Genomic DNA, 24845 nt, shown 5'->3' with positions numbered 1-24845 from the left:
AGCACATAACATTTGGTAAACAGGAAGCATTTGAGTTGAATCAAATAAAACTGTGAGTAGAGATCCCGGTCATATTCAGTAAATCCAAACTAAATATTTTCCATAAGTAGTGTAGATATGATCTGCAACAGCTCCTTTCAGTTTTCCCCACAGCTGTTTTGTATGTGAGCAAGACCAAAACAAATGCACCAGCTTTTCTCTGAGTTCCCCACACAAGGTACAACATACATCCATGCCTTCCTTAAGTTTCTGCATATAATAATTAGTTGCATAACACCTGTGAATCCTTTGAAGACTTTAACATATGCATCAACGTATCAGTGAAACTTCCCAATAAATATCTCCAACAATTGCTGACTAGTATGACACAGCAGAGAGTGTAAGCCTGCTTATCTCTTATTGAGAATGTTTGAACGCACGCTACTGTATCTGCAGGCTGTTCTTCTTTGACATCATTACTAGAGCTCCATGTTTATTGCATTAAAAGCCCAGGTGGCGTTGTGGTGGTGATTACTCAGATCTTTACTCTCCTGCATGCGTACGTTGCTCATTCATTCAGACAAATCTCTGCTCTCACTAATAAGGAGGTTTTGCTCTCCAGCAGACCTTGCAGGTACAAATTACAGAGAGCTCTGATGGTCTGAAAATTCATAATATTACACCGGCTAATGAGAATCCAAGTTATTAGATGTATTTTTTTAATGTTCACGAATAAACGACGCACATTTATTTTCTAATTTGCAATTTTCCTAAAGCGGTAGTCACCAGATCTGTGCACCCTAACCCAACCCAATTAGTTACTCATTTTGCCTCTATTAGAGATTTGGGAGAAGATGTTCTTTTATTACTTGGTGCTACAGAAAAGCCAAATGTATCGTTTATTTTCCGTAGCACCCGCAGAAGAAAGTGAGGAGTTATAAGTGCTCTTACTCTGTGTTCTCCTCCCGTACTAGTGGTGTTTGACTAATGACTAGTGAGTAATGCATCGTTCACCCCTCAAGTTCTTTGAAAAGAAAGAAATGCAAAATGTTCCTATTAGTCAGACCACTTTTATAGATTCGAGGAGCGCATTTTATGAATATTCTGCTTGTAATATAATGATCCTAAGTAATTCATGAAGCCTGGTGAGTGTCCTGCTTTAGAGCCTGGACAATTCTCCGTCCTGAATTCCACACTTCAGCACTGGAAGTGTGATTTCTAATGCTCCTAAGGTTGTGTCCTTTGTTAATAACGCTGTCAAGGTTTGTGTTGTCTCTGGAGGATTCAAAGGTGGAAAACATGTCTATAAACAGGCCAATGATCTCATGAAGTCCCGGTGGCCGAGAGATGTTGTCTCACTAATGAAGAGATCCTTTTAAAGTGTCACAGGCTTATTCATATCATTGTGCCCGTGGGTCTCCACTCCACACAATGGTTCCTGAGTACTGTTCACTATTTATTCCGCCTCGGCCTATTACACACTAGTCCAAACATGATGGGAAACGCTGATATTGTGTGTTTATACTGTCCCTCTGCGGACCCATTAAGCGCAAGACTCTATACCTTCAAATATCACTTTTTCATCTCTATTTGTGTAGTTATATCTGCTGCTTCTGGTGGGTTGTGTGATTTCTGGTGCTGGTAAAGTCACATTATGTTTGCTCTTTGTAGGAACGTGAGGAATGTTGCAGTGCATGTATCTGAAGCTGCTGAGAGTGCTGATATCTGTCAAACAGGCTACAAAGCCTGTTCAGTGTGTGTCCTCAGTTTCACAAATCGGTTATCAATAATCTAATCAGTTGACATGTGTCACTTGTTCGGACAGATGTCAATTACTGTGATTTAAAGGGGAAAGCTTGATTTAGGAATGAGCCCGGAGTGAATTGTTTAAAGTCAGGAATGTGAAAGAGCCTGTTTTTCTTACTTGGTGGAAAAACATACCTGACATAAAACATTGCTGCTCCACCTCGCATTAAAATCACCATCCCAAACTCCTAGTTAAAGGTAGAAGCCGCCTGCTGTTTTCACACTTTGTCAGGGCCCAGTGTCATTCTGCATCATCTTAAAATGTCGTCTTTAGGCAGCAGGATTATCCCTCTCTCAGCATACTTCACTCAAACTCTGGAGAGAGCAGTGTTTGGGTAAACCATAGGTAGTGATCAAGCTAACATTTTAAAGGATTTAAGATAACAAGAGGGAGGCAGGCTTAGTGGTGCTTCACTCACAATATTGCTGCGTGGAAGTATCGTGCAATTATTTAGCACACTAACACAGCAGTTTCTCGAATTGAATCTGTAGTTGTTGGGTTTCATCGTAACATTTTTGAGACATAGATTCATTAAATAAATAAAAAATGTTGTCCTATTTAGGTACATTTAGTTTGACTGTTTTTAATGTATTATCTTGCTGGTACACAACACTATTGCTGTATCATCAGTACAGAGGTGCCTGAGGTGAGTGTGTAGGTGTATGTAGGCATTGACAGTGCAATACTTACTCAAAGCTGCCACATCCAACACACGCACACACACTTGTAAATTATTTAAAGCAACAGATGGGGACAGAGCAACCCGACAGTCACCGGAAAAATAAATGAAACGGTCCCCAAAGTCCCAAATGTCTTCTCCATCTTTTATCCAGTTAAATCGATCAATATAATGTTTTTTTCTGGGACAAGCAGATCACTGGATTTCACCAACAGTTGTTTGAGTGCATCCATGTGATCGGCATTGGCCTTTCACTCCTCTTCTCCTGCCAGTGTGAGCTGGCTCCAGACACTGCCGCTGCAAAGGTCTGTGTGTGTGTGTGTGTGTGTGTGTGTGTGTGTGTGTGTGTGTGTGTGTGTGTGTGTGTGTTGTGTGTGTGTGTGTGTGTGTGTGTGTGTGTGTGTGTGTGTGTGTGTGTGTTGTGTGTGTGTGTGTGTGTGTGTGTGTGTGTGTGTGTGTGTGTGTGTGTGTGGTGTGTGTGTGTGTGTGTGTGTGTGTGTGTGTGTGTGTGTGTGTGTGTGTGTGTGTGTGTGTGTGTGTGTGTGTGTGTGTGTGTGTGTGTGTGTGTGTGTGTGTGTGTGTGTGTGTGTGTGTGTGTGTGTGTGTGTGTGTGTGTGTGTGTGTGTGTGTGTGTGTGGTGTGTGTGTGTGTGTGTGTGTGTGTGTGTGTGTGTGTGTGTGTGTGTGTGTGTGTGGTGTGTGTGTGTGTGTGTGTGTGTGTGTGTGTGTGTGTGTGTGTGTGTGTGTGTGTGTGTGTGTGTGTGATCTGTATAATGGGTTTTGTTGTTCCCAGGGCAGATGAATACTGAGATTAGGCTTTAAAAGGACAGTGCATTTATTAGGCTTTCATTTCTGTGAGAACCCTAATCCCAATGGAAGTAAAACCTTTATTAGCTCATGAATTCTGCGTGCCTGACATTATTTTCACCTGCGACCTCGCTGAAGTGCATTAAAGTATCTTTCTTTGGAATAAATGTAGTGATTTATTAAGGACATGCCTGATACCTCATTCACACCAACGGTGTTTCAGGGCCTGTTCACACCGCAGCCTCTTAGCTCCGGAATCCGGTTCGTTTCAAGCACCCAAAAATTGTCCGGCTAGAGCAAAAGCACCACATACGTCACGCTTACGTCGAGGCGGGGGCAGGGGCGGGATCAACTCCTGAACAACAACAAAAAGCCTGCGTTTTATCCAGTTTGTACACAACGATGGAGAAACTTCACAAGCAGCAGTGGTCCACTGAAGAGACCAGCTAGATACTGGGAATCTGGTCTTCCGAAGAGGTACAGAGGAAGCTGGAGCACAATCGGCCATTGCCATTGTTGTTGTTGTGTGAGCTGTGAGAGGTTTCCGTGCGGTTTGGCTTTATGAAGCAGGCACGCAAACGGTTACGTCATGACGCAAACGATGATGCAATGACGCAGCACCAGTCGGACTCTGGGCAGTGTGAAAAGAGCCGGAGCTAAACCGAAGAACCGGTTCTGAACCTGAAAAGCTCTAGCACGGAGCTTGAACCGGAGTTGCGTTGGTGTGAATGAGGTATCAGATTATTTGGATTTAGGTTTATTTATTTTTTTAACTCGCCCCCATGCAATATTTGTAATGTTCTTTGTTGTTCATCAAAAACCATGAATGAATAGTGTGTACATCACCTTACATTCAATTTCTTTGTGACGCATTGCAAGAATGAATACATTTTCCGTTGACAGTTTATAATGTGACATTGCACTAATAAAGAACACAATGAAGAACATACTGTATCTTCAGTAAAAAAAAAATGTAATGGCAACTGGAATTGTAGAAGATGCCATGCAGAACAAATTAAATAAAAGAAGATGGAGATAAACACTGAGACAGAAATGCAGAGTATAGGCTTTAAAAAGTGAAGTGCCTAGTAAACTTCACCCTGACTAAAGGCACATTCACTTCACATTTTGACTTCAGAAAGGATAAGTACCATCTGTCTGCCCCATATTCTTCATCTGCATCCATTAGTTGTTAAGGTGTCCTCTGATCTCTCTCATTCAGCCACTCCACTTAATTATTCCCACACTTGGGACTTAATAGAGCAGCATCACAACCACCTGCTGGGTCCAGTCCATGTAAAGCACTACCATCACAAGGTGCTTGTTTTTGGCGTGTCAAGTGCACAGACAATTAGTATGAAATGGAGAATATGCATATACCGCATGCATGTGTGATCCCCTTTTACCTCAAGCTGCACTTGACTCAAAAATGTCAACATGGAGTGGATTTGGTGTCAAATCTGGTAAAGCAAGAAAACTAGCCTTTGACATGACACATGTTCTTAAAAGGTTCAATTGTAGTACAGCCTAAATAGATTTTGTTTCTGTATTTAATTGTTTTAATAAAACCAACAATAGTGTGTAAAGGAATCAGCTTATGGCTTTTTTTTCTCCTTTTGTGTAGGTAGGGTATCCATATTGTATATAGTATGCGTTTTGCCTATATGCATATTTCACAACATTTGATGTTGATAATCTTGTACTATTGAATCACACAGACCATGCACTGATTGCTATGGTAGCAGATTACTTCGTCCTCTAAAATAGATGACATGATGTTACGATTTTTCATTTCTATCATTGTTGAATTGGTGACGGCTAAGCAGCATCATTATTTACTTATTTTTCTCATGAGGGTTTGAAGTCAGGTCAACCTAATGCTCTTTAGAGCCGGTTTATAAAGGCTTTTATCGCAGGCTTTATTTGACTTTTAATTGATTTGCGGTAAAGCGTTGTGAAACATGCATTAATTCTTAATGAGTGCTTCCAATGTAAAATAGTCCGCTATTGTAGAGTGATATGTGTGAAATATGGCTGGGTGATTTGGCTAAAATGATTAAACATTATGGTAATAAGAACATTTATTCAAATGTTGGGAAACTTTGAGCACATCATCCACACAGAGAAGTCCTGCAAATTGTTTATGATTCTGACGGACAACATCAATATATTTGTTTTCCTCCGTTATAAGACGACAGTGATTCCTCTCTCGTTCGACTGTAGTACCACACGTAGATACTTTTCTCAAATGTGTACAGGGGAAATACATGCAAGTGCATACAGATTCATACACGTGCACAAACAACTAGGCATGTGTTACTGTGGCCTCTGAGAGGGGAGGGTGTTGATGTGCCACCGGCTTGAAAGATGTAGTGTTTGTGTTACATTACCACCTGCTTGTTGAGACTCTGCTGCTCTGGAGCCCCGGCTCAGTGCCCCTCTCCTGATAGTTACATTGTGTGTCCTATCTGCAGTGATGCTCCCCTCATTAAGGTCCCTCTCCTCTTCCCTCTGCCCCCCAGGGAGCAGCCGATCTACACCACCAGGGCCCATGTCTTCCAGATCGACCCAACCACAAAGAAGAACTGGGTCCCTGCCAGCAAGCAGGCCGTCACCGTCTCCTACTTTTACGACAGCACACGCAACAGCTACCGCATCATCAGTGTGGATGGATCCAAGGTATGTGTGCATACTGAGTGACTGTGTGTATCTATGTGAGAAAGAGATGATGGGAAACCTTTTAACTGTTCTCAGGGGAGACAGCTGAGGCTGAGGGAGAGCATTTAAAGCCAGAATCCAACAAAATGATTTGGAAAGCTATTTAATGTTACATCTTCATCCTCCATCAGCAACAACTCAACTGTCGACCACTTATTATTTCTGTGCTCTGCTGCTGCTGATTTTAGGAAAGCCATCTATGGCTGCCCGTTTCTCTGACTCTTTAGAATATTTGGGGATACATTTAATTAAATCAATATCAACTTAAAGGGACGTTTTCTATCATTGGTATACTGTAAAAGCAAAGCAATAACTGTGTCCAATCATAATGCATAGAGACCAACCTCTTCATATGTGTCAATCTACATTTGTTCCTTTTTATTTAAACATTTTATTCAATTCAATACAATACACATTCAAATTATTTATCAACAACCTAAATTGTTTTACATTTAGTTTTTATTTGTTTAACACAACTACAATTCATTGTATTGAGTTATTGATTCATGGCCTAATCTTTTAAACAGAAATGTGTAGAATGATAATTCTATTCGGTCATCAATGTGACCGCTAAATATCGTAAAATTATCCCTCAGCCCTAGGTTCATTGCTTATTAGATAAAGATAAATGTTAGAGCAGAAAAGCCCACAAAGAATAAACATACTTTATTTATTGTGAGCACCTGCAAAATGTATCAAAAGAGCACAACCGGTAAATATAGATCCTAGATACAAGCATATTTAAAAGGATCATTACATTACATATCATTTGTTCGACGCTTTTATCCAAAGCGACTGTGGACAATCCCCACAGGAGCAATTTGGGGTGAAGTGTCTTGCCCAGGGACACAACGACATGCTGACTGCAGTGGGACTCAAACTTGCTATCCCCTGACTCGAAGTCCAGCACACCACACACTGAGCCACAGCCTCCAACAGATCACAAACTTTTATTCTTTTTTCAGCACAGAAATGTAACGTGCATAGAATCCAAGTCCGAACAAGCAAACATCCCCTTTAACCAGTCTATGCCTTTAACACATCAGCAGACAAGCGGTGCACACCTGTTGACTTGCAATTTAACTAAATGATCTGCAATTTACTTTCATCGACCAACGGCCCACTTAAGTCATTTTTCCAGGAGCTTTTTCACTAGTCACATTTGATCAGTTGTGTTTCCAGTCAAATGCCTCTGCATTGATATTTTTGTGAACTGGTTTTATGTTTCACCCTTGTGTTAAAAGACAAGGAATCACTTGGTTGTTTAACTTGCACTTTATGTGGAGATGCTGCTTATAATTCAAAGTGATTTGGACCTGTCTTCTCAAGAGAACGATGTTGAGATTTAGTCATGGATGTGATAACAGACACCGTAAGAGTGTGCCTATGTACCATATTCACACCTTCTTCCTCCACTATCTAAAAGAGTAGATTATGTGTTTCCATGGCGATCAGAGCCTACTCTCTGTATGAAAACTGGAGGAGTTATGACCGCACTATCCCTCTGCGGACACTGTCAGGCAATCACCTCTCGCACGATCCTAAATCACGCAGGTTACCTTCAGGATCGGTTTGCCTCCTCATAGTTCGTCTTTTCACCTGGCCCCTCTCTGTCTGAACGACCTGTTGAGTTCAGTTTGAGGATTCCTGAAGGGTTGGTCTCTCTCACGTGAACTCAACATGGAAATATGTTGAATCTGAATGTAGAGTTTTGTCACAGCAAGTAGTTGTGACAAAACTGACGACCAATTCATTCAAATGACATACAGTATCAGGAATTGTTTCTGATTGAACACGTTTTCCTGTGCAAGATAAGTTAGTTTAAAATACAATTATCTTATACAGCATAGCATTGTTGAGTCAAAATATATTGGCTTCAAAATGGTTATCTTCCTACAGCTAGAAACCAGCGAGCACGACTCTAATCTGTTATGTCAACAAGCAGCAGCTACAGCACTGACAAAGCAACTCGCCTGTTTAATCTTTATCATACAATTCAGATATCTTTGCAAGACATATATTTGAAATCCACTTTATTTCTCGTTGTATACACCTTCAGGATAAAGAGACAAACATGTCCTCTATATCCTGAAGGCCAGAAGTTCTCTCTCTGCGCTCCTGCTCCTGACCTCTTGTCTCTCCTCTCCTGTAACCTTGAGTTACAGAGCAGTGTGTGTCATACAGCGTCTGCACGCAGCAGCTACATGTGAGCTATATGATTAACATTTCTCATAAAGTGTTATGTCAAGACCTAAATTGATCCTTGTTTCCAGTTAATCTAGGTAAGACAAAGTGATCATGTCGGTGTGAGCAAAGTAACTGAAAGGGAGGAAATGTTGAGTCAGGTAAAATGAATGTTAAATATAGCTTGTATTATGCACACTGGCTGCGAGGGAGACAGGTCTGTCCAGAAGAATAGTCAGCGCTGCTGAACGCACCAACTTTGACAGACCGTCAGCTCGTATTCGCCCATCCGTGATGGCGGGGCAACTCACCGATGATGATAGGGAAAGTAGAGGACCATATCAGCACTTTTGACTCTCCCTTTTTCCTGAATCGCACTTCTCATTCAGCAATGCACCACTATGACAACACAGTGAAACGTAGTCTTGCTGTACTTTATGAATTATTCCAAAAGTGATTACTTTCCAAGCTAACCCAAAATAAACACTCAGCTCTTTTTGAATATTTTCTATGCTTTTATGCCTCATATATTTCTCTCCCACATCCTTCTTTCTCTTCAACTACCTTTTTTTTGTATTTCTTACTACTTTTCCCACAGCAAAATTAACATTTAGTCTTATTTGCTGAAGCCTGGTGAGCTCAAAGACTGGTGCCAGCCATGATTAGGAACTCAAATTTAAGTAAGCTTTTAAATGGGTTTATGGCTGGTAGGTGTGCCCGATTTGTTATTTTTTGTAACCTGGTTTAATGTAAATACACTAATATTACAACCAAAAGCCAAGTTCCCTGTGTAATCTGCTGCTCCCTTTTGAAGAGATATCATTTTTTTTTTTCAACAAGAATAAGCGTGCTATCCACTGGGGAGGAAAGAGACATTTCCTCATTGAGCTTCAGACTCCATGATTTGCTTCACACAATTTTAGGTTCATTCAATCAATCAATCAATCCAATTTCAGAGTTAGAGTAAGGGTAAATCATTAAAAATCATCAAGCCATCGTGATGAGAGAATTCCCTGGGTTGAAAAAAGTCCCAAAACAATCATCCTTTAGGATTATAGTGCAGTTACACAAAAACTGGTATGAGCTAATGTCAATCTCCAACATCAGGAAGATCTGTCTTTTAAACAATATTTCATAGCTTTGAATCATGATAAAGTCAAGCATGTCTTTATGTTATGAATTTCTTGAAGAAATAGGTTGCTGTTCATCAGCCTTATAGATCTGAAACAAGGAGTTGATTGACAGAAAAATAATTGCACATACTTTAATAATCATTAAAACAAATATTCATCCTATTTTATATCATATTATTTTAACATCTATGTGTTTATACTGACAAAACAAGATATTTAAAATACATCACCTTGACGTTTGAGTAACTGAGTTTTTAATGTGTTGGTGCACCCCCGACTCCAACTAAGTTAACCCCCCCTCCTTCGTTCAGAGACCCAAGCTGCCTCATTGCCACCAGAGAACAGCACGTTTCTGCAGTCCTTAAGAAATGACAGAATGTATCAGGTCATTGAAGAATTGGCAGATATACTAATATATTTAATATCACTTCATCTTCACACATCTCTGTACGATGAGCCATTTTGCCCTTTAGCTGTCATCTTTCTTTAGCTGTGCTTTTAAATAGTAACACAACTGCCAGCTCCGCCTGTTCATCATCATCACGAACATCACTGCAGCCCATTTTCCGCCTTTTTTTAAAAATACACAATATACCCCTTAAAAACTCCCTGAAGTCTGTTGACCTCAGTGAGTGAGTTTTTGTTTCTCAGGATATTTCTTTTTTTCCCCTTGTAGACAAAAACCTTTTTAAGATATGTAGTGTCACAAATTAACCAAGAGTTTTGACTCTCTAATTAACAAGACATTTACTTTTTATCATCTTTAATAAGCGATCACAGTTTTTTATCTCCCATAGACTCATCTCCAACGTTCCACATCTCCTGTATTTTTCACTGACTCTGCAGATTGTGTGCACTCTGCAGACACATAATAAGCTGAGGACATTTTTTCCTATAACCTCCTGGCTGCTTCTGAGTTTCTCACTGACCCCCAGGCCATTGGCTCCGCTCTGCGCCGGTGCCACTTGATCCGCAGCCCGGCTCTCCACCGGCACAGCTGCCAGCGTCACTCTCCCTCACCCGTCTCCCCCTCCCACTCACATGCTCACTCAGTCGTATACTCGTACATGCCAGCATAGAGTCACACAGCCCACAGATATTAGGTATTCCTGGTTGCAACAAAAATATAGTCAAATGTATTTGAACTTGAGTGAGGATCTACGAAATTTCAAAATGTGACGGGACACAATTTCCTTAAAGGACACAGAGGTGCCTTATATTGGATTGTTTGGTCTGACCAGCAGTTAAAAAAGTTATTTAGTTGACAATCCTAAAAGACAACAAATCCTAAAAATGAAATAGCTGGAATCAGTCATTTCTGATTAATTTATATATTTATTTGACAGGGACAGTGCACATTGATTGATCTGTACATACAGAATTATCTTCAGCTGTTTTAGCTCTAAATCAATCAACCCTTCAAATGTGTACAAAAAAACTAAAATTAGAATCTGGTTATTTTTTCACGTTAATTTACCTAGAGGTTATTTAAATAAACAGTCGGGTATTCTCTAATTTGAGAAATTTCACACCTCCTAAATGTCCATATTATATCTCAAATCAAGATTAAGTTAGCTTAAATAAGTTCTGTGTCATAAAATCAAGCAGCTCAGGCATATCAGACCAACATGGGGAAAGGTAACATCAGTTTGAAGTCAATTTAAAGAGCTACAACTTCAGCTGCAGTTCTGAACATGATGTGAAGCTTTCTGACAAAACAAGAGATAAAACTGAGAATAAATGTAGACTTAAATTGACTTATTGAAAACATATGATACATATGATACATTTGAGGGAAGTCTGAGTCTGTTTTAAAAAAAAGAAATCATTCTGTTTTGATTCATATCATTCTTCTTGACATGTTGGTTACGTATGTTTACCATTGGTTACCACATCCTTTTTAATTGTTGTGCTTGGCCTAGTTTCTTTACAATGATCATTAAAGTTTATCTGATCACTTCTGTTGAGATCTGTTAAATATTCACTCAGCTGCTCTTTTAGTTAGCTCAGGACTCTCTTCAGGGGAAATTAGGTCACCTTTGTTTCCTTAAACCCTCTGAAAGAATAATGACTTGAAAATCTGATTACTAACACCTTGCTAATTTGCCACCCTCCTTATAAACCGGAGATGCAGCAAAACACCTTGAATGAGAGGTTGTGACTGTAATCTTTGCAGTATATGACACTGATGAAGGTATCTTTCTCTGTATGTGCAGCCATCCCTCTCTTTAGTATTGTTCTGAATGGTTTTGTGCGCTAATGTCTTCATTCTGTTAGCTCTCATTCTTTTGTTGGTCCCTGTGTCCAGTAATGATGTGACATGTTTTAACACCTCAGCCACTGAAAAGATGAAGAGCGAGAGGGTGGGTGGGTGGTGTAGAAGAGGACATAAGCTTGTCAGCAATTTGAATTCTCGAGTCCTGTGATCAGAGCCATGTTGCTATGAAACAAGGGCTGCGCTGTGATTAAAGTGTCTTCTATTGTTTCCTAATTGTTGTGGTGGTTTGCATGTGCTTTTAAATGTTCTTATATCTTGGAAGTGAGACTGGATTTGTGGGCATAAGTAACTTAAAGCTACCTATGTTTACATGCACATCTAGCTGTTCATTACATTACATTTTTACTTGTTAGACGCTTTTATCCAAAGCAACTTACACACTCAATACTGTGGGCAATCCCCACAGGAGCAATTTGGGGTGAAGTGTCTTGCCCAGGGACACAACGACATGCAGTGGGGTTTTAACCTGTCACCCCCTGATCCCAACACCAAGGCTCTATCCACTGCGCCACACGCCTCATCATGTGTGATTAATATGTACAGTGATGCAGTAAACACAAAATACATTATAAGATGTTTTAAGCATCTATTGGTGTCTTCTGCCACTCCCTTGTGCACTAGTTACACTTTTAGACTGCAGCATATGTTTTTTAGCAGCTGATTCACTGCATAGCTGCAACAGGTGAATGAGTACTGTTACACATATGGAGACTGTAATGTGTCCACTTAGAGGTTAGTGGGTCAGCAGTCATCAGTGCATGTTTTCCGTTTTGTGAGAATCTTTTATTTATTTTGCCACTATTACGTTTTTGTGAACACATTTCTTTTTGCAACTTTGAAACAAAATGTCTCATACACATACCCATTTGGGGTCTCCGATTCCCACTCATTTAAAATAAATTAAATGATGTTATTTATGATGGTTCTGTTCAAGTCTTTATTTGAACTGCTGCATGTAACCGAATATCCTAGATGGAAGATTTTGCATTATTAGTTTGGGCAGTTGACAGCTCAAGTAAAAATAATATGGTGAAAATATGTAAGCCAGAATGTGATGCAGCTGCTGTCTGTGTAATGACAGCTGTAAAATCTCCATACGCAAGTTGTTTTTGACTTGATTATATGTGTTAGTGTGGTATAGGCTTATCTGCCAATTCAACAGTCAAACCCAAAAGTCTTAAAACAGAGGAGCACTCCCCCCACATCTTTGGTTTGAAAGCTTCCCTGTCAGTTAAGCTGGCACCTGTTTGACTTAATGTGCCCGTTTTAATGTGAACAATTATGGCAGGTAGAATAAACTATAGATACATATCTTAAAATGAATGAGCTGATGGATTTATGTTTTTTGTATAGGACATTTTGAGGAACTATCGTCTCGCCATTTCCATCTCATACATTTATATTTATTTCATATTTCTATGCTTTTAATGTATAACATGTTTCCCACTATAGGAAGGTTAGAGAAAACAGTTACTCTTTGACTACTTCCAAAGATAGCTTTGCATACATAATAGCTTTTAATTCTCTCAAAAAGTAGACCATCAAAAGAAAAACATATACAAATATGCTGATGGTAATTCATTGTGTCAGTGTAGGCACAGAAGAGCAGATTGCTCTGTATGAATAGAGCCACAATAAATGGTTGTCCTTTACAAAATAAATTGGACTTTTCATCATATGAATGCAGCTGCTGGAGCTCCTTCTTGATTATGTCTTGAATAAGACACCATTTCAAGCTTCTTTATGAGGGAGTGCCATGAGACACATCTGTACTGATTAGGTTTAATCTCTAATTTGATATTCCTAAATTGATATATTCTAACAGGTGATCATTAACAGTACCATCACACCCAACATGACGTTCACCAAGACATCGCAGAAGTTTGGCCAGTGGGCGGACAGCAGGGCCAACACTGTGTTCGGACTGGGCTTCGCTTCAGAGCAGCAACTGGCCAAGGTGAGGAAACACTCGTGCAGCACCTACTGCGATCACAAGAGCATCGTAAAGCTTAGAGACAATTGTATTTGTTCTTAAACTGGAATGTGATGCTGCATAATTTGATATTAATTGAACATCAGGTGGAGAAATTAAACAACCATTAGAAGATTTAGGGGATATCTTATTCTTAAATCATCACTAATTGGCTTCACGATCCCTTTGTAAGATGAGCCACACTGTGTATATCGATTTAAACTGGTATTGCCATTAATCAACTCGTCTCTGTCTTTTTTACAGTTTTCTGAGAAGTTCCAGGAGGTAAAAGAAGCAGCCAAGCTGGCGAGGGACAAATCTCAAGACAAGGGGGAGACGTTGAGTAATCACTCCCAGGTAAATGATATCTCTCTGCTGTCTGAAAGTCGGATTTAAATCCTCTGCTGTCCCACTGTATCCTTTACAGTCACTGTTGTCCTCTGAAGAGATGAAGAGAAGAGAAAACTATCAACACTGTGAACAAAAAAGCAATTTAAACAATTCAGTTTGGCTTACTTTCCTTCAACACTAATGGTTACAGATTATCTGTTTAGAAATGCATCAGAAAGTGTTAAAATAGTGAAGTTTAAATATTTAAATGAACTTAATGAAGGCACATAAAGCTTGTGTTGAATATTAAAATGTCAACACAACATGTAATCACTAATGTACCAGTGGGAATTGAAAAGAAAGGTCGATGGTCATACTAATTAATTACCTACTATGTCAAGCACCACAGCTATTAAGGGGACAGGGAAGCCAATGAGAGAAATAAAACCATAAATCTTTTTCTCATTTCATCACAAATGATTCTTAAACTGGTAATTGTGTCAGTAAGTAGCATGGATGGAGGTGCAGCAGTCTGGCCTGCACTCACTCCAGATGGCAGGACCCAGACCCACAAAGCGGCTGGGCCATATGACATGATACATTCTGGCATCAGTTACACCTCACAACTCCGCTGTCAAAGCTGACGTGATGATGTTTACAGTGTTTCCCCGAAAAAATCCCACGGCCAGATTCCACTGCCAGAGCGAGATTCATGAGACTCATTTATGGATTGTTACCCATCAGACCTGTTGAAGGATAAAGGCAGACTGAATCAAAAACGATGGCACAATTCTGTCTCTCCAGGAGGAGTCTGGACGTGATACACCCTCAAGCAACCGGGCGTCCAGCATTAACGGGACGGATGATGAGAAGTTCTTGCACGTTGAGCCAGAGGAGGCTGTGCTGCAGACTGAGAACGAACACCTCAAGAGTGCCATAGAACAAAGGTAAGGTTTCCCATACGAGGCCCTTTTTGAGGTGATGTGCATCTAAATGTGTCTCCAGCACCCCACTGTGCTCGTACGCTCCACTCTATCATTTAAGGGCTCAAGAATAATTGTATCTAATTTAAAGAGTGACACTGCCCTACTCCACCATTTGGTTATATGGCCTTTATAATCCAGATGCCGAGTGAATAAACAGTAATTGCATGAAACACCAGATGTGGGTCCAGATGGGATTATAATGACCGAAGGGCGTCCGAGTCAACTACAACTACAGTGAGTTAATTTAGCCAGAATTAGTCCTGGGTAGCAACAACAAGTATTGACATATTTGGTCCATATGGGATAAAAAGCCCTCGGGTAAAAACACAATAACCAATTAGCAGACCTTTTCTAACTATGATAAAGACCTCACACACACAAGACAATAATAGTTAAACGAACATCTGCATGCTGCATGAGTGGCGTACGTAAAACTTTATTGCCCAGTTATACTTGATATTTTTGCAAAACTATATTGTATAATTATGTAAATCAACGTTATTTTCACTTCACATCCGGTTGTCCCAGAAGATATACATAACATTTAAAGATTTTCTCCCCAAACTCAAAGGAAGATACTTTGTTGACAAAAAGCCATCTTAAGAAATATACCCTTCTTCAGAAAATTATTGTTTGTTTACCTCCCAAATATTTACTTTTGTTAACATTGAGCTGTTCAATTAAAAATAACATTTTGACGTAATTAGCACTACACTTGAAAAGTGCTTTCCAGGAAGCACCCTATGATTAGGCATTCACAGATCTGTAAATGAAATGTGTCATTAGAAAAACAAAACTTCTTCGTCAGGTTGAGGTTGTGAAATAAAGTTTGGTCCCCCATTGCTCCCTGTCTGTTCTCCTGCATACACAAGGCCTTGAGATGTTGTGCTTGGTGGAAGTATGTCACAGCAGTGAAACAGCCGAGGACTGCAGAATGCTGCGGTGCAGGTCCGTCTGCATTCGATGCAGAGCAGCACACTTCAAACCGGCCATGCATAAGGAAGGGAACAGCGATGCATACTAAATATACATCACAACCCCTCTGACCTCATTGATGAGACAGAAACACTCTCTGTGGTATGAAGAGATAACAAACTGTACGTTGGTACATTTCAGGTCTGCAGCTCATTACATCTTTGAGAATTTTACCGCTTTTTTATGATCTAAATAGCTCTTGACAGTGTGATGTACATCACAGCTAATTAAAAAGTCATGACTGCAAAGATTTTGCAGCATTATGTGTCATGTCAGTGGGCAGAAGCCCCAGGCATTCCAGCACTAACCTGTGTGCGTTTCCTCCATTAATAACTATTCTCCTGGATCCCTCTCCCTCTCTCTGTCTCTCCTGTCTGACAGCAACACCAGCGCCAAGAAATGGGAAACAGAGCTGCAGACTTTAAGAGAAAATAATGCCAGGCTGGTGGACGCACTGCAGGAGTCCTCTGCTAATGTAGAAAGCTGGAAGAAACAACTTGGTGCCTGCAAGGAGGAGAGTGACACGCTCAGGGAAAAGGTAATACATTTTGGGAAATAAAATAACGTTCACAAATAAAGCTATGCTACCGGCAGATAAGGCGTTAGAAACACTGTTGCCTCTTCTATAAAAGGAACACAAGTGCAATATGAAACGGTCTCAAAATGAGTACAATATCTTTCCTTGGTAGATTAATATATTACTTTAAATATGCATAGTGGGATGATTAAATCCCTCATCAAATTGCACATTTCTTCACTTTGAGCAAGCACAGTACTGTGTGTTTTATCAGTTGCTGTGTTCCCTGAACCAGAGTCCACTATAAATAGAATCATTTTAGTTTCATAATCAATGTGGGCTGTTTCTGCAGCTGGCCTGGGGTTCTAATGATACCTTTGATTTTGTACCAGGCTTTCGAATTACTGGTGTCAATTTTCAAGATGACGTCCATTATAGTATTCTTATAATATTCAGCTTACTATACAAATAAACAGATGTATGATGGGTAAACAACATGTAATTATGTTCTTAAAGCAGTTGTCCTCATTGATTTACTTTAAATGATGTTTCTTATTTTTCTTTGTGTGCAGATTGCAGAACTAGAAGCTCAGTGTAATGAAGCCAATCAGGAGAAGCAGAGGAACGCCCAGCTGTCGGTCCGAGTGCAGGAGCTGGAGGCCGAGCTGCACGACAAAGAGCAGGTGAGACGTCTGTTTGAATCAGAGAGGGCCATTGTTGAGAACAGATTTGTCTGTAAGGTTGGTATAACAACATTTCTTTTTGTTGTTGTATTGGAGGTAACATTTACCTTGAAAGTCTATAATTCACTTCTCAACCATGTCAACACTGAAGTTTGATCTACTCTCTCACGCCAAAATGTCCCTGTGTCTCTTCTGTGTACAGCAGCTCATCCCCTCTTGTTCTCACTCAGCACCGCTCCCCCCCTCAGGAGGTGATTATATCTCCGTAGGAAATTATTTTAGTTTTATTGTGGAATCTTGGATTTTTGTATGGATTGAATTGCTCGCCTCCCCAGCTAAACCCAGACCTTACTACTGTTGAATGTTTTTCTCTTCATTTCATATTACTTCTATGCTGCCTTTTCCAGCAATTTACTAGATATTTGTCAAGTTTGTGTACAATTTGCCCCCACTGTGAAGATAGTCGGGCTAGGGAATGGGAATTCATCCACTGACTTTGTGACTGAAGTCAGAGCAGCAGGGAATGTTGGCACAAATGCCATTAGCTGCATCGTCTTATGTCTACTGCATCCGTCGTCTATAATCCAAACTAGCCGTCAGCTCAGTGGAGCCTAATGATGCTGTTATTTCTAATGAGGATGAATCCTGCAAGGACACACACTCTTTTGACCTTTGATCATTGCTGTTTAAATGGTGTTTCGATCTGTGGACAAAACATTAGGACCCACTTTTGGGAATCTCTGAGTCTTGCTGCCATTCATCCATAGTGACTGTGTCTCCCTATCCCTGTCATGAAAGGGAGGCACATCAGCCACATGAGGAACAGATTAAACACATTCTGTTACATATAGGAACAAGTTGATGAGTCTTTATCTATTTGTGTCAAAAGCAAAAGAAAATAATTTAGTATTTATCCCTGTCCAGAATGGCTTTCGAAGTATAAAGTGGATACCTGCTAAGTCCTTTTAAGATATGTTCTAGATTGATCCCCAAAAGATAGTGTGAAACAGCAAGTAAAAAAAGTGGACACTGCAGTAAATCAAGCTTTACACTTTCTAAAATGTATAAAATGGTTTTGTTTTTTTTGGCATTTTACAAAAAGATTAATACGGATAAATCGATTATAAGTAACTGCTGCAGATATATTTTTTGTTTAGCAAAACATTTTTAAGCTCCACTCCTCATATTGCTTGTTTATTCTGATCATCAAATCAGCCCTTTGCCGTCAACATTGAAACAGACAAGCTGCACATTTCAGAAGCAGGAATTAGCAAATATTTGAGGACCAATTAATAATTTAAGTAATTAGTAAAACAGATGATCAAATAATGTTGTTGGCTAATCTTCCTTTGGTTCTCTAATCACTGAATTTATCTTGTGTTTAGTTTGAATGACGACGTTTCTCTGCTCTAATGTGTAAAGAAAGACCCTTTTATTTCCCAGAGGTAAACGGTGTGTCTGGGATATTCTAGTTTAGCACCTGGCAGCCTGAGTATTTATAGAACATATAAATCTTTCCTTGGAGAGCCGTGTGTCTTACACAATACAGGAGGGAAGCAGTTCAAAGAGCTGAAGCTGATTTTGAAAGACTATAAAAACAGAATCATGTCCTTCGGGGGCTGCAGGGTTTTCAGGGTCCTGTGTATCAGCCCCAGCGCTTCTAGCAGTGACCGAGGGGCCTGCAGCGGGAAGTATCATTGTTTGCACAGCGCTGATACGGCCGACGGCCCACAAAGACTCATCTGCTGTGTGACTGGAAATGCACTCCTCCAATTAAAAAAAAAAGTGTGGATGAATTATTAACAACCACTGTGGTGTTGACCCCAGCGCTGACCTGAAGTGAGCTAACAGAACAAAGCATCAGCAGGTGACTTAAAAGAAGCTGCAAATTAATACTCTGTGTGGAAGTTCTTAGAGCGATGCTTTCAATGTAAGTGAAAGTGTACATGGTACGTACACTATATGTGCCTTTTTAAGCAGCAGAGGGATGCAACTTTCACAGCAGTAATAGATGTTTTATTTGAGTAGAAAACAACGTGGACACAAGACAATAGCATAGTCAAGGCTTCTGAATTCATTCTAGTCTGTTTTCTTTTTTACCCTTTTACCTTGATTTTCATTGTTCCTTACTTTGTGTTTGTGACATCATTGTTTATCAATTATAAAATGTGTCTGTAGCACAGATTATAAAACCAATATTTGTATTGGTCTTCACTTACTTTTTGATCGCAAAGTTTCTGAATTAAATTCTAACTGACATTATAACATTTTGTGGAAAAAGTTGCTTATAGGTCAGTCTCATGTTTGTAAATTAAATGCAAAGCTGAAGCCACGAGACAGGTTAGCTTAGCATAACGACTGGAGAACAACAAGCCAATATGAGTGATTTCCCAATGTTTGGATTCTATTGTTTATTTAGATATCATATATTTTTTAAACAATACAGAAAGAACCAATCTGATATATTTTCGGGCTTTTTATGAAATGGTTCTTCCCTGTATTTTTCCCAGGAGCTGGAGAACCTGAGGAAGCAGGCAGAGATAATCCCACAGCTCATGGCGGAGTGCGAGAGCATCACCACAAAACTGCAGGTACGTTCAAAGCACACAGGAATCCCACAAAGCACACATTCCTCTCAGGTGTGAGTCACAGCGGAGTATAAAAGCCCGAGCTTACATCACACGTGAGTACATGATGTCTGTCACAGAGAGGGAACACGCAGGCTCTGAGGCGTACGCAGCGCTTTCAGACGGAGGTAGATAAAGAGAGTTCCTATTCACCATTCTGCCTGAGGGTTGGTGACACAACATCCCCATCACGTGTCTCACTAGGCAAGGCAAGTTTATTTACATAGCACAAGGCAATTCAAAGTGCTTAATGACGCACATTGTGCTTACTGTATCTATTAATAAAGGGCCGTCCTCAGTACAATACTGAGTGGATTATTGCCTCTTTGCAAAGGATTCCTCCTCGTGTATAAAACAGAGATACTGCAGTTTTGTCACGGCTAATTTGTTTCCTCGCAGTGGAGATTAAATCTATTGCCAAGTACAAAAACAGCTGAAATAGTTGGAGAGCTTTAATTTTTTATTTTTCATGGGTGTGAGAACATACTGTTGCCAAAGATAACACAGATTCACGCCCATCACCTCCCGTCTTCCTTCTAACAAAGAGCACCTGTTCATCAGGTCTGATTCCTCGTTAGGAGGACTTTCTGTAAAACCAGATATGTCAGGCTCAGGGAATGACGGTATGCTTGTTAGTGCCAAGTCTTGACATAAGCTACATTGGTAGTGACACTCATCTCAGCCTGTTTTCTGACTGACTCAGATGTTATCATTCATGCTGTCATGCATGTGCTGCGGAGGCAGGGAGGAATAAAACTAACAATGGCATGCCTGAAGTTCTTGTGCTTCACAAAGCTCTACAGCCGGTTTGTTTCTGCTACAGCCAGCTGGATGAACGACAGTGACAACAGAACTGGAGGATCAGGAGTTTATCCAAACAGAAGCATAGACAATGGGATTTCTCGAATACCTCAGTTTATCCAAAATGAAAACTCAGACAGCCCATTCAGATACAAGTTTGTACATGTTGTTTAACAGTTTGGTGACTGCTTCATATACATGAATCCACCTATTCTACCTATGTGTTGGTGGTCATGGCTCCTCTCTATTTAAAGACGACACCCCATGTGGAGGTCAGGTTTCAGGAGTCAGCTGGGGGATACAGTCGTGCAGGCGTAACACCCATTTAGCACTACTATTTTAAACCCCTCCTTTCAATGGTCTCTTCAGCATAAATGTGTCACTTGTGCCGCCTGCTAGTCTAAAAGACTCGCTTTACCCTGCCATCCCCAGCACAAAAATGTGCCTGTCCTAAATGTAGCATAGGGCTGTTATGATATCAGATTTTTTAAATTCCTTGTATGTGTAAAGCTACTTGCTAATAAAACCAATTCTGATTATGATATCAGATTTGTACTATGTGGTTATCATTGCATAAAGAAGTTGCATACATATATTATGGGGCTATCCAAAGAAAATGTGAAATAATAATAAAGCTATCAGTCATATTCAACTTTAGCTTTGTTCCTTGTTGTCTCTTTTTTCCAGATGAATTACACTTATTTGTGTGGGGGGGTGTCAGACAAAGCAAAAACAAAAATAAGGGACATTTTGTAAAAGTGCTGGATTTTTTAAAACGGCATTATAGTATGTATAGTAATTAATATCATACCAAGTATTTCATTTTGTTATCACAGTTATCCTCAATACTGTTATTTACTGACACAACTAATGTCAGGATTGTTTTGTTTTTTGTCCAGATGATTGTGTTAATATGGATTTTTATTTCGAACATCATTTTGACACATTTCCCCAGAACTCAAAGCAGTGAAAAGCTTTTATATAACTTTTTGACAAAAGCTGTAATAAGTTCTGTCTTTGGTTTGACTTCTCTGCTAATGCAGGCTAAAGAACAAAGCTGCACTGATGCCTCAATTGCTCTGATATCCCTCATAAGGAATTAATTTGACTTCCCTGTATCCATTATGTTCTGTGATGTAATCGGTTTTTTCCTATCATCCTTCCCCAGACTGCCGAGTCCAGGAACAAGGAGCTGGAGGGGAGGGTAGATGGTCTTCAGCTGGACATAGACGACAGTCAGCAAAAGCAGGTCAACATGAAGGGCGAGCTGAAGAAGTTCATGGATATGCTGGATGGAAAAATAGACGAGCTGCATGAGTTCAGGCAGGGGCTCTCCAAGCTAGGCGTTGATAACTGAGTAAAGTGGCACTGAGCTGAAAGGGTCAGAGGTCAGGTACCAAGGATTCACTACAGTGTGTCTTCAGGGAAGGAACTATGTGGCACCCTCTCCCCCAAGGTGATGTCCACTCAGATTCTATCAGCTTTGGCTTCTAATAAACACCACCATGTGAGAAAGAGATGTTTTCGGAGAGGGAGAGAGAGACTGGCAGGAGGGAGGCCAGCATGCTCCACCAAATGGCTCCATTTTGTGTGCTGGCATTCTGCAACTAAATCAAGAGTCACACTTTGAGCTTACTCATCCGTTTCTGTGGGGGGGAACTGCTTTAAAAAGCTGGTGGTGGGTTCTTAGGTTCTGTCCATCTGTCTTTTTTCTGAAGGCTGCACAGGCAGTCTGAACTTTAGAGTGGAAGAGGAGACTCAAAGGGCTTTAATGAATAACACACAATGACAACGCTGTTCAGCATCACTCAAGTAATAATTGGTGTGAATCCTTGTGGCCCCCTCAAAGAATTAGGGATGAAATATTTCGTCAAACTGTCCTTGCTGTGGCCGCTCTTCTATCTCAGGTGTGTTGGGAGACAGTTTGTACTCATTAGATTTTATGCACATACATGACAAACGGCCGTGACACAAAGTGCCTCCAGGTGTCTGAATATACCTGGCAAGGAGAACTGGCCAAGTGATGACCATCACCATAATAACAACTTTAGGATTTTTGTAAGAAATAAAAAAGATAAAATAAAATGAGAAAAGCCCGTACCAGGGAATATTAATGGGTGTTAATGTTGTGATAAACACAAAGGATTAAACGGGTAAAGAACCATATTGAGGATGGTCAGCAGCACGACGTCATTAACCCACTTGTTGGTGTTTTCAGTAAACACTCCTTTTGTTTATATTAACATATAGAAGCTCTATCATCTTAACTTCAGAAACATTTAAAATATAAATAAGAACCCCATTTTCCCATGAGTGGTGTAATGTTCGGAGGACTTTGTGTGTGCAATAGTATTGTTGTCCTTATGTGAAACCAAGACGTCTCCCAGGCTGTTGATGTGCTTCCTACACACATTAGTTTTTGTTATGGTGGTGGTTATTTTTAGGTGAGGGGACTTGGTGCTGCTCGATGGGTGGATAATGTGAAAGTGTACTTCACTGAAAACATCTGCTAGTCAGATTCTTGATTTTTGTTTTACATATATTTATTTATTTTGGTGCCTCTCTACAACTAGTGTTTCTTGAACATACAGTACCAAGTAAATACTTAATACAACCTTAACCCGATGTCTCTATATATGTACCATAATATATAATATATAAAATATACCAAACTGTCAAAAGGTTTAATAATTGAGGATTTGTTTGCAAGATGGTTTCGCAGTTGCTTTTGAGAAATATTGAAACATGGTACATCAAATCAAAGGCATATGGCACATTTACTGGGTTATACTATGATGTTATAAGTCTATATTTTTTCATCACTGTCTTGATCTTTGAAGGGAACATTTGCTTCTCTCTGTTTAACTATACTGTGCATAAGTCACCTGAACCTGGAATACAAAGTATGATCCTTCCTTTTGAACCAATGCCTCTTGTGCATTTTGTGACTCCTGTTCAATATTGTACAATAGAACTGACAATTGTTAAAATTTAGTTTAAATACAATGCTGAGTTCAGTGTCTTCTTTTCAAATCAATATACTTTGCGGGATCTGCAGAGAAGAGGTTCAGTCACAAATCAGAGCTGTACTGTGTGTGAGACTTTGATTCTGTTAAGGCTTACACATTTGCTTACATTATTTAAATTTAAAGTTGTTTTTGTGTGTATGAGAAGGAGGTGGGATGAATCTACATTGCCAGGGCTGCAACCTGTCGAGTCTCTGCAGCAGTTCAGAAGCGCTGTCACTGCAGGTCTCTTTCTCTGATGCTGATTTCAATCACAGTAAATATAGCTGTAATCCTCACAGAAACCCACACAACCAAAGCAGAAGTGGGATGTATTTACAGTCAGAAATACACATAGCATTTTTCAGAGATCAGGACAAATAATGCAAACTGACATACTTGAGGGAAGGAGACACCTTTAAACTCCCAACGTCATTGCAGCGCTAAGGAAATACCTGCAGAGGGGAGATGTTGCCCTGGCAACTTAATCCCACTCACTCCTGTTTGTTGGGAATGATTGACAATGAGTATGGATCCAGGGCAGCCCACCTACAATTAATTTGTAATTACCCGAGAGAGTCGTCATCCTTTTCAGCCAACTAAACTTGAGGATTTGTATCTCTGTTTAGCCTTTCATTTCCTTATGTACCTTCAGAGATCAGCTGGCTATTACAGAAACATCTGGGTGGAAGATCAATCAAATTATACGGTTCATTTACCAATTAAGTAGCATGTGGAAGCTATTATTTCCCCTAAATTATTCATCTTTATTTTATCAATCAATTGTTAGTGCAGAATCTAAAGCTATTTCATTACAATTATATAAAACTAAAAAGCCAGATCATTTAACTAAAACTGGAGCCACAGAAAGTAAAAGAACCGAGTGGTTATCAAAAGTGTTGTTTAATTTTGAGAAAATGTTCTGCTTCACTCTTCAGTCTTTACACCACAAATACTGTGAACTGAATTTGAATCTGAAATGCTTGAAACGACTATTTTGATTATCAAATTAATACAACTATATAATAAACAAAACAAAGAAATGTCACTAAATATTTGCTAACTTAAATCCTATAGCATTAACTGTACTTGTAAATAACAATGTAACATCCTCAACTAAGACAGTTGACTGACTTATGAGCTAAATGTCAGCATGAAGACATGCTCATTGTGAGCATGTTAGCATGCTAGATTTAGCTTTAAGCACTGCTCTTGGGGTTATAATTGTCATTGTGGGCAAAAAAACATGATGCTGCATTCCTGTGGTGCACACTTTAAATCAGCATAAGGAGTAATGTTAACAGCAGCAACAAAAACTCCCTAGGAGAATTATATGGCCTTGGTTGTATTTTTGGAAATGTTGTA

At 39.8% G+C, this 24845-nt stretch overlaps 1 protein-coding gene across 2 annotated transcripts in view; it reads left to right on the top strand.

Moving 5' to 3' along the window:
* homer2 (homer scaffold protein 2) overlaps nucleotides 1-23481 on the top strand; it is a 38888-nt gene extending 15407 nt beyond the window's left edge. For both annotated transcript variants that reach the window (XM_034221147.1, XM_034221145.1), the window contains exons 2-9: nucleotides 5794-5950; nucleotides 13410-13541; nucleotides 13821-13913; nucleotides 14691-14833; nucleotides 16229-16385; nucleotides 16937-17047; nucleotides 19558-19638; nucleotides 21644-23481. In XM_034221147.1, the coding sequence (XP_034077038.1) occupies nucleotides 5794-5950; nucleotides 13410-13541; nucleotides 13821-13913; nucleotides 14691-14833; nucleotides 16229-16385; nucleotides 16937-17047; nucleotides 19558-19638; nucleotides 21644-21832 (1063 nt within the window). In that variant the 3' untranslated portion in view covers nucleotides 21833-23481. The remainder of the gene's footprint in view (nucleotides 1-5793; nucleotides 5951-13409; nucleotides 13542-13820; nucleotides 13914-14690; nucleotides 14834-16228; nucleotides 16386-16936; nucleotides 17048-19557; nucleotides 19639-21643) is intronic.
* Nucleotides 23482-24845: the final 1364 nt, after the last annotated feature.

The sequence above is a fragment of the Gymnodraco acuticeps genome, unplaced genomic scaffold (genome assembly GCF_902827175.1).
Source record: "Gymnodraco acuticeps unplaced genomic scaffold, fGymAcu1.1, whole genome shotgun sequence".
In the NCBI taxonomy this organism is placed as follows: Eukaryota; Metazoa; Chordata; class Actinopteri; order Perciformes; family Bathydraconidae; genus Gymnodraco; species Gymnodraco acuticeps.
The sequence above is the reverse complement of the archived record's forward strand: the minus strand, read 5'-3'. Positions and strand labels throughout refer to the sequence as shown.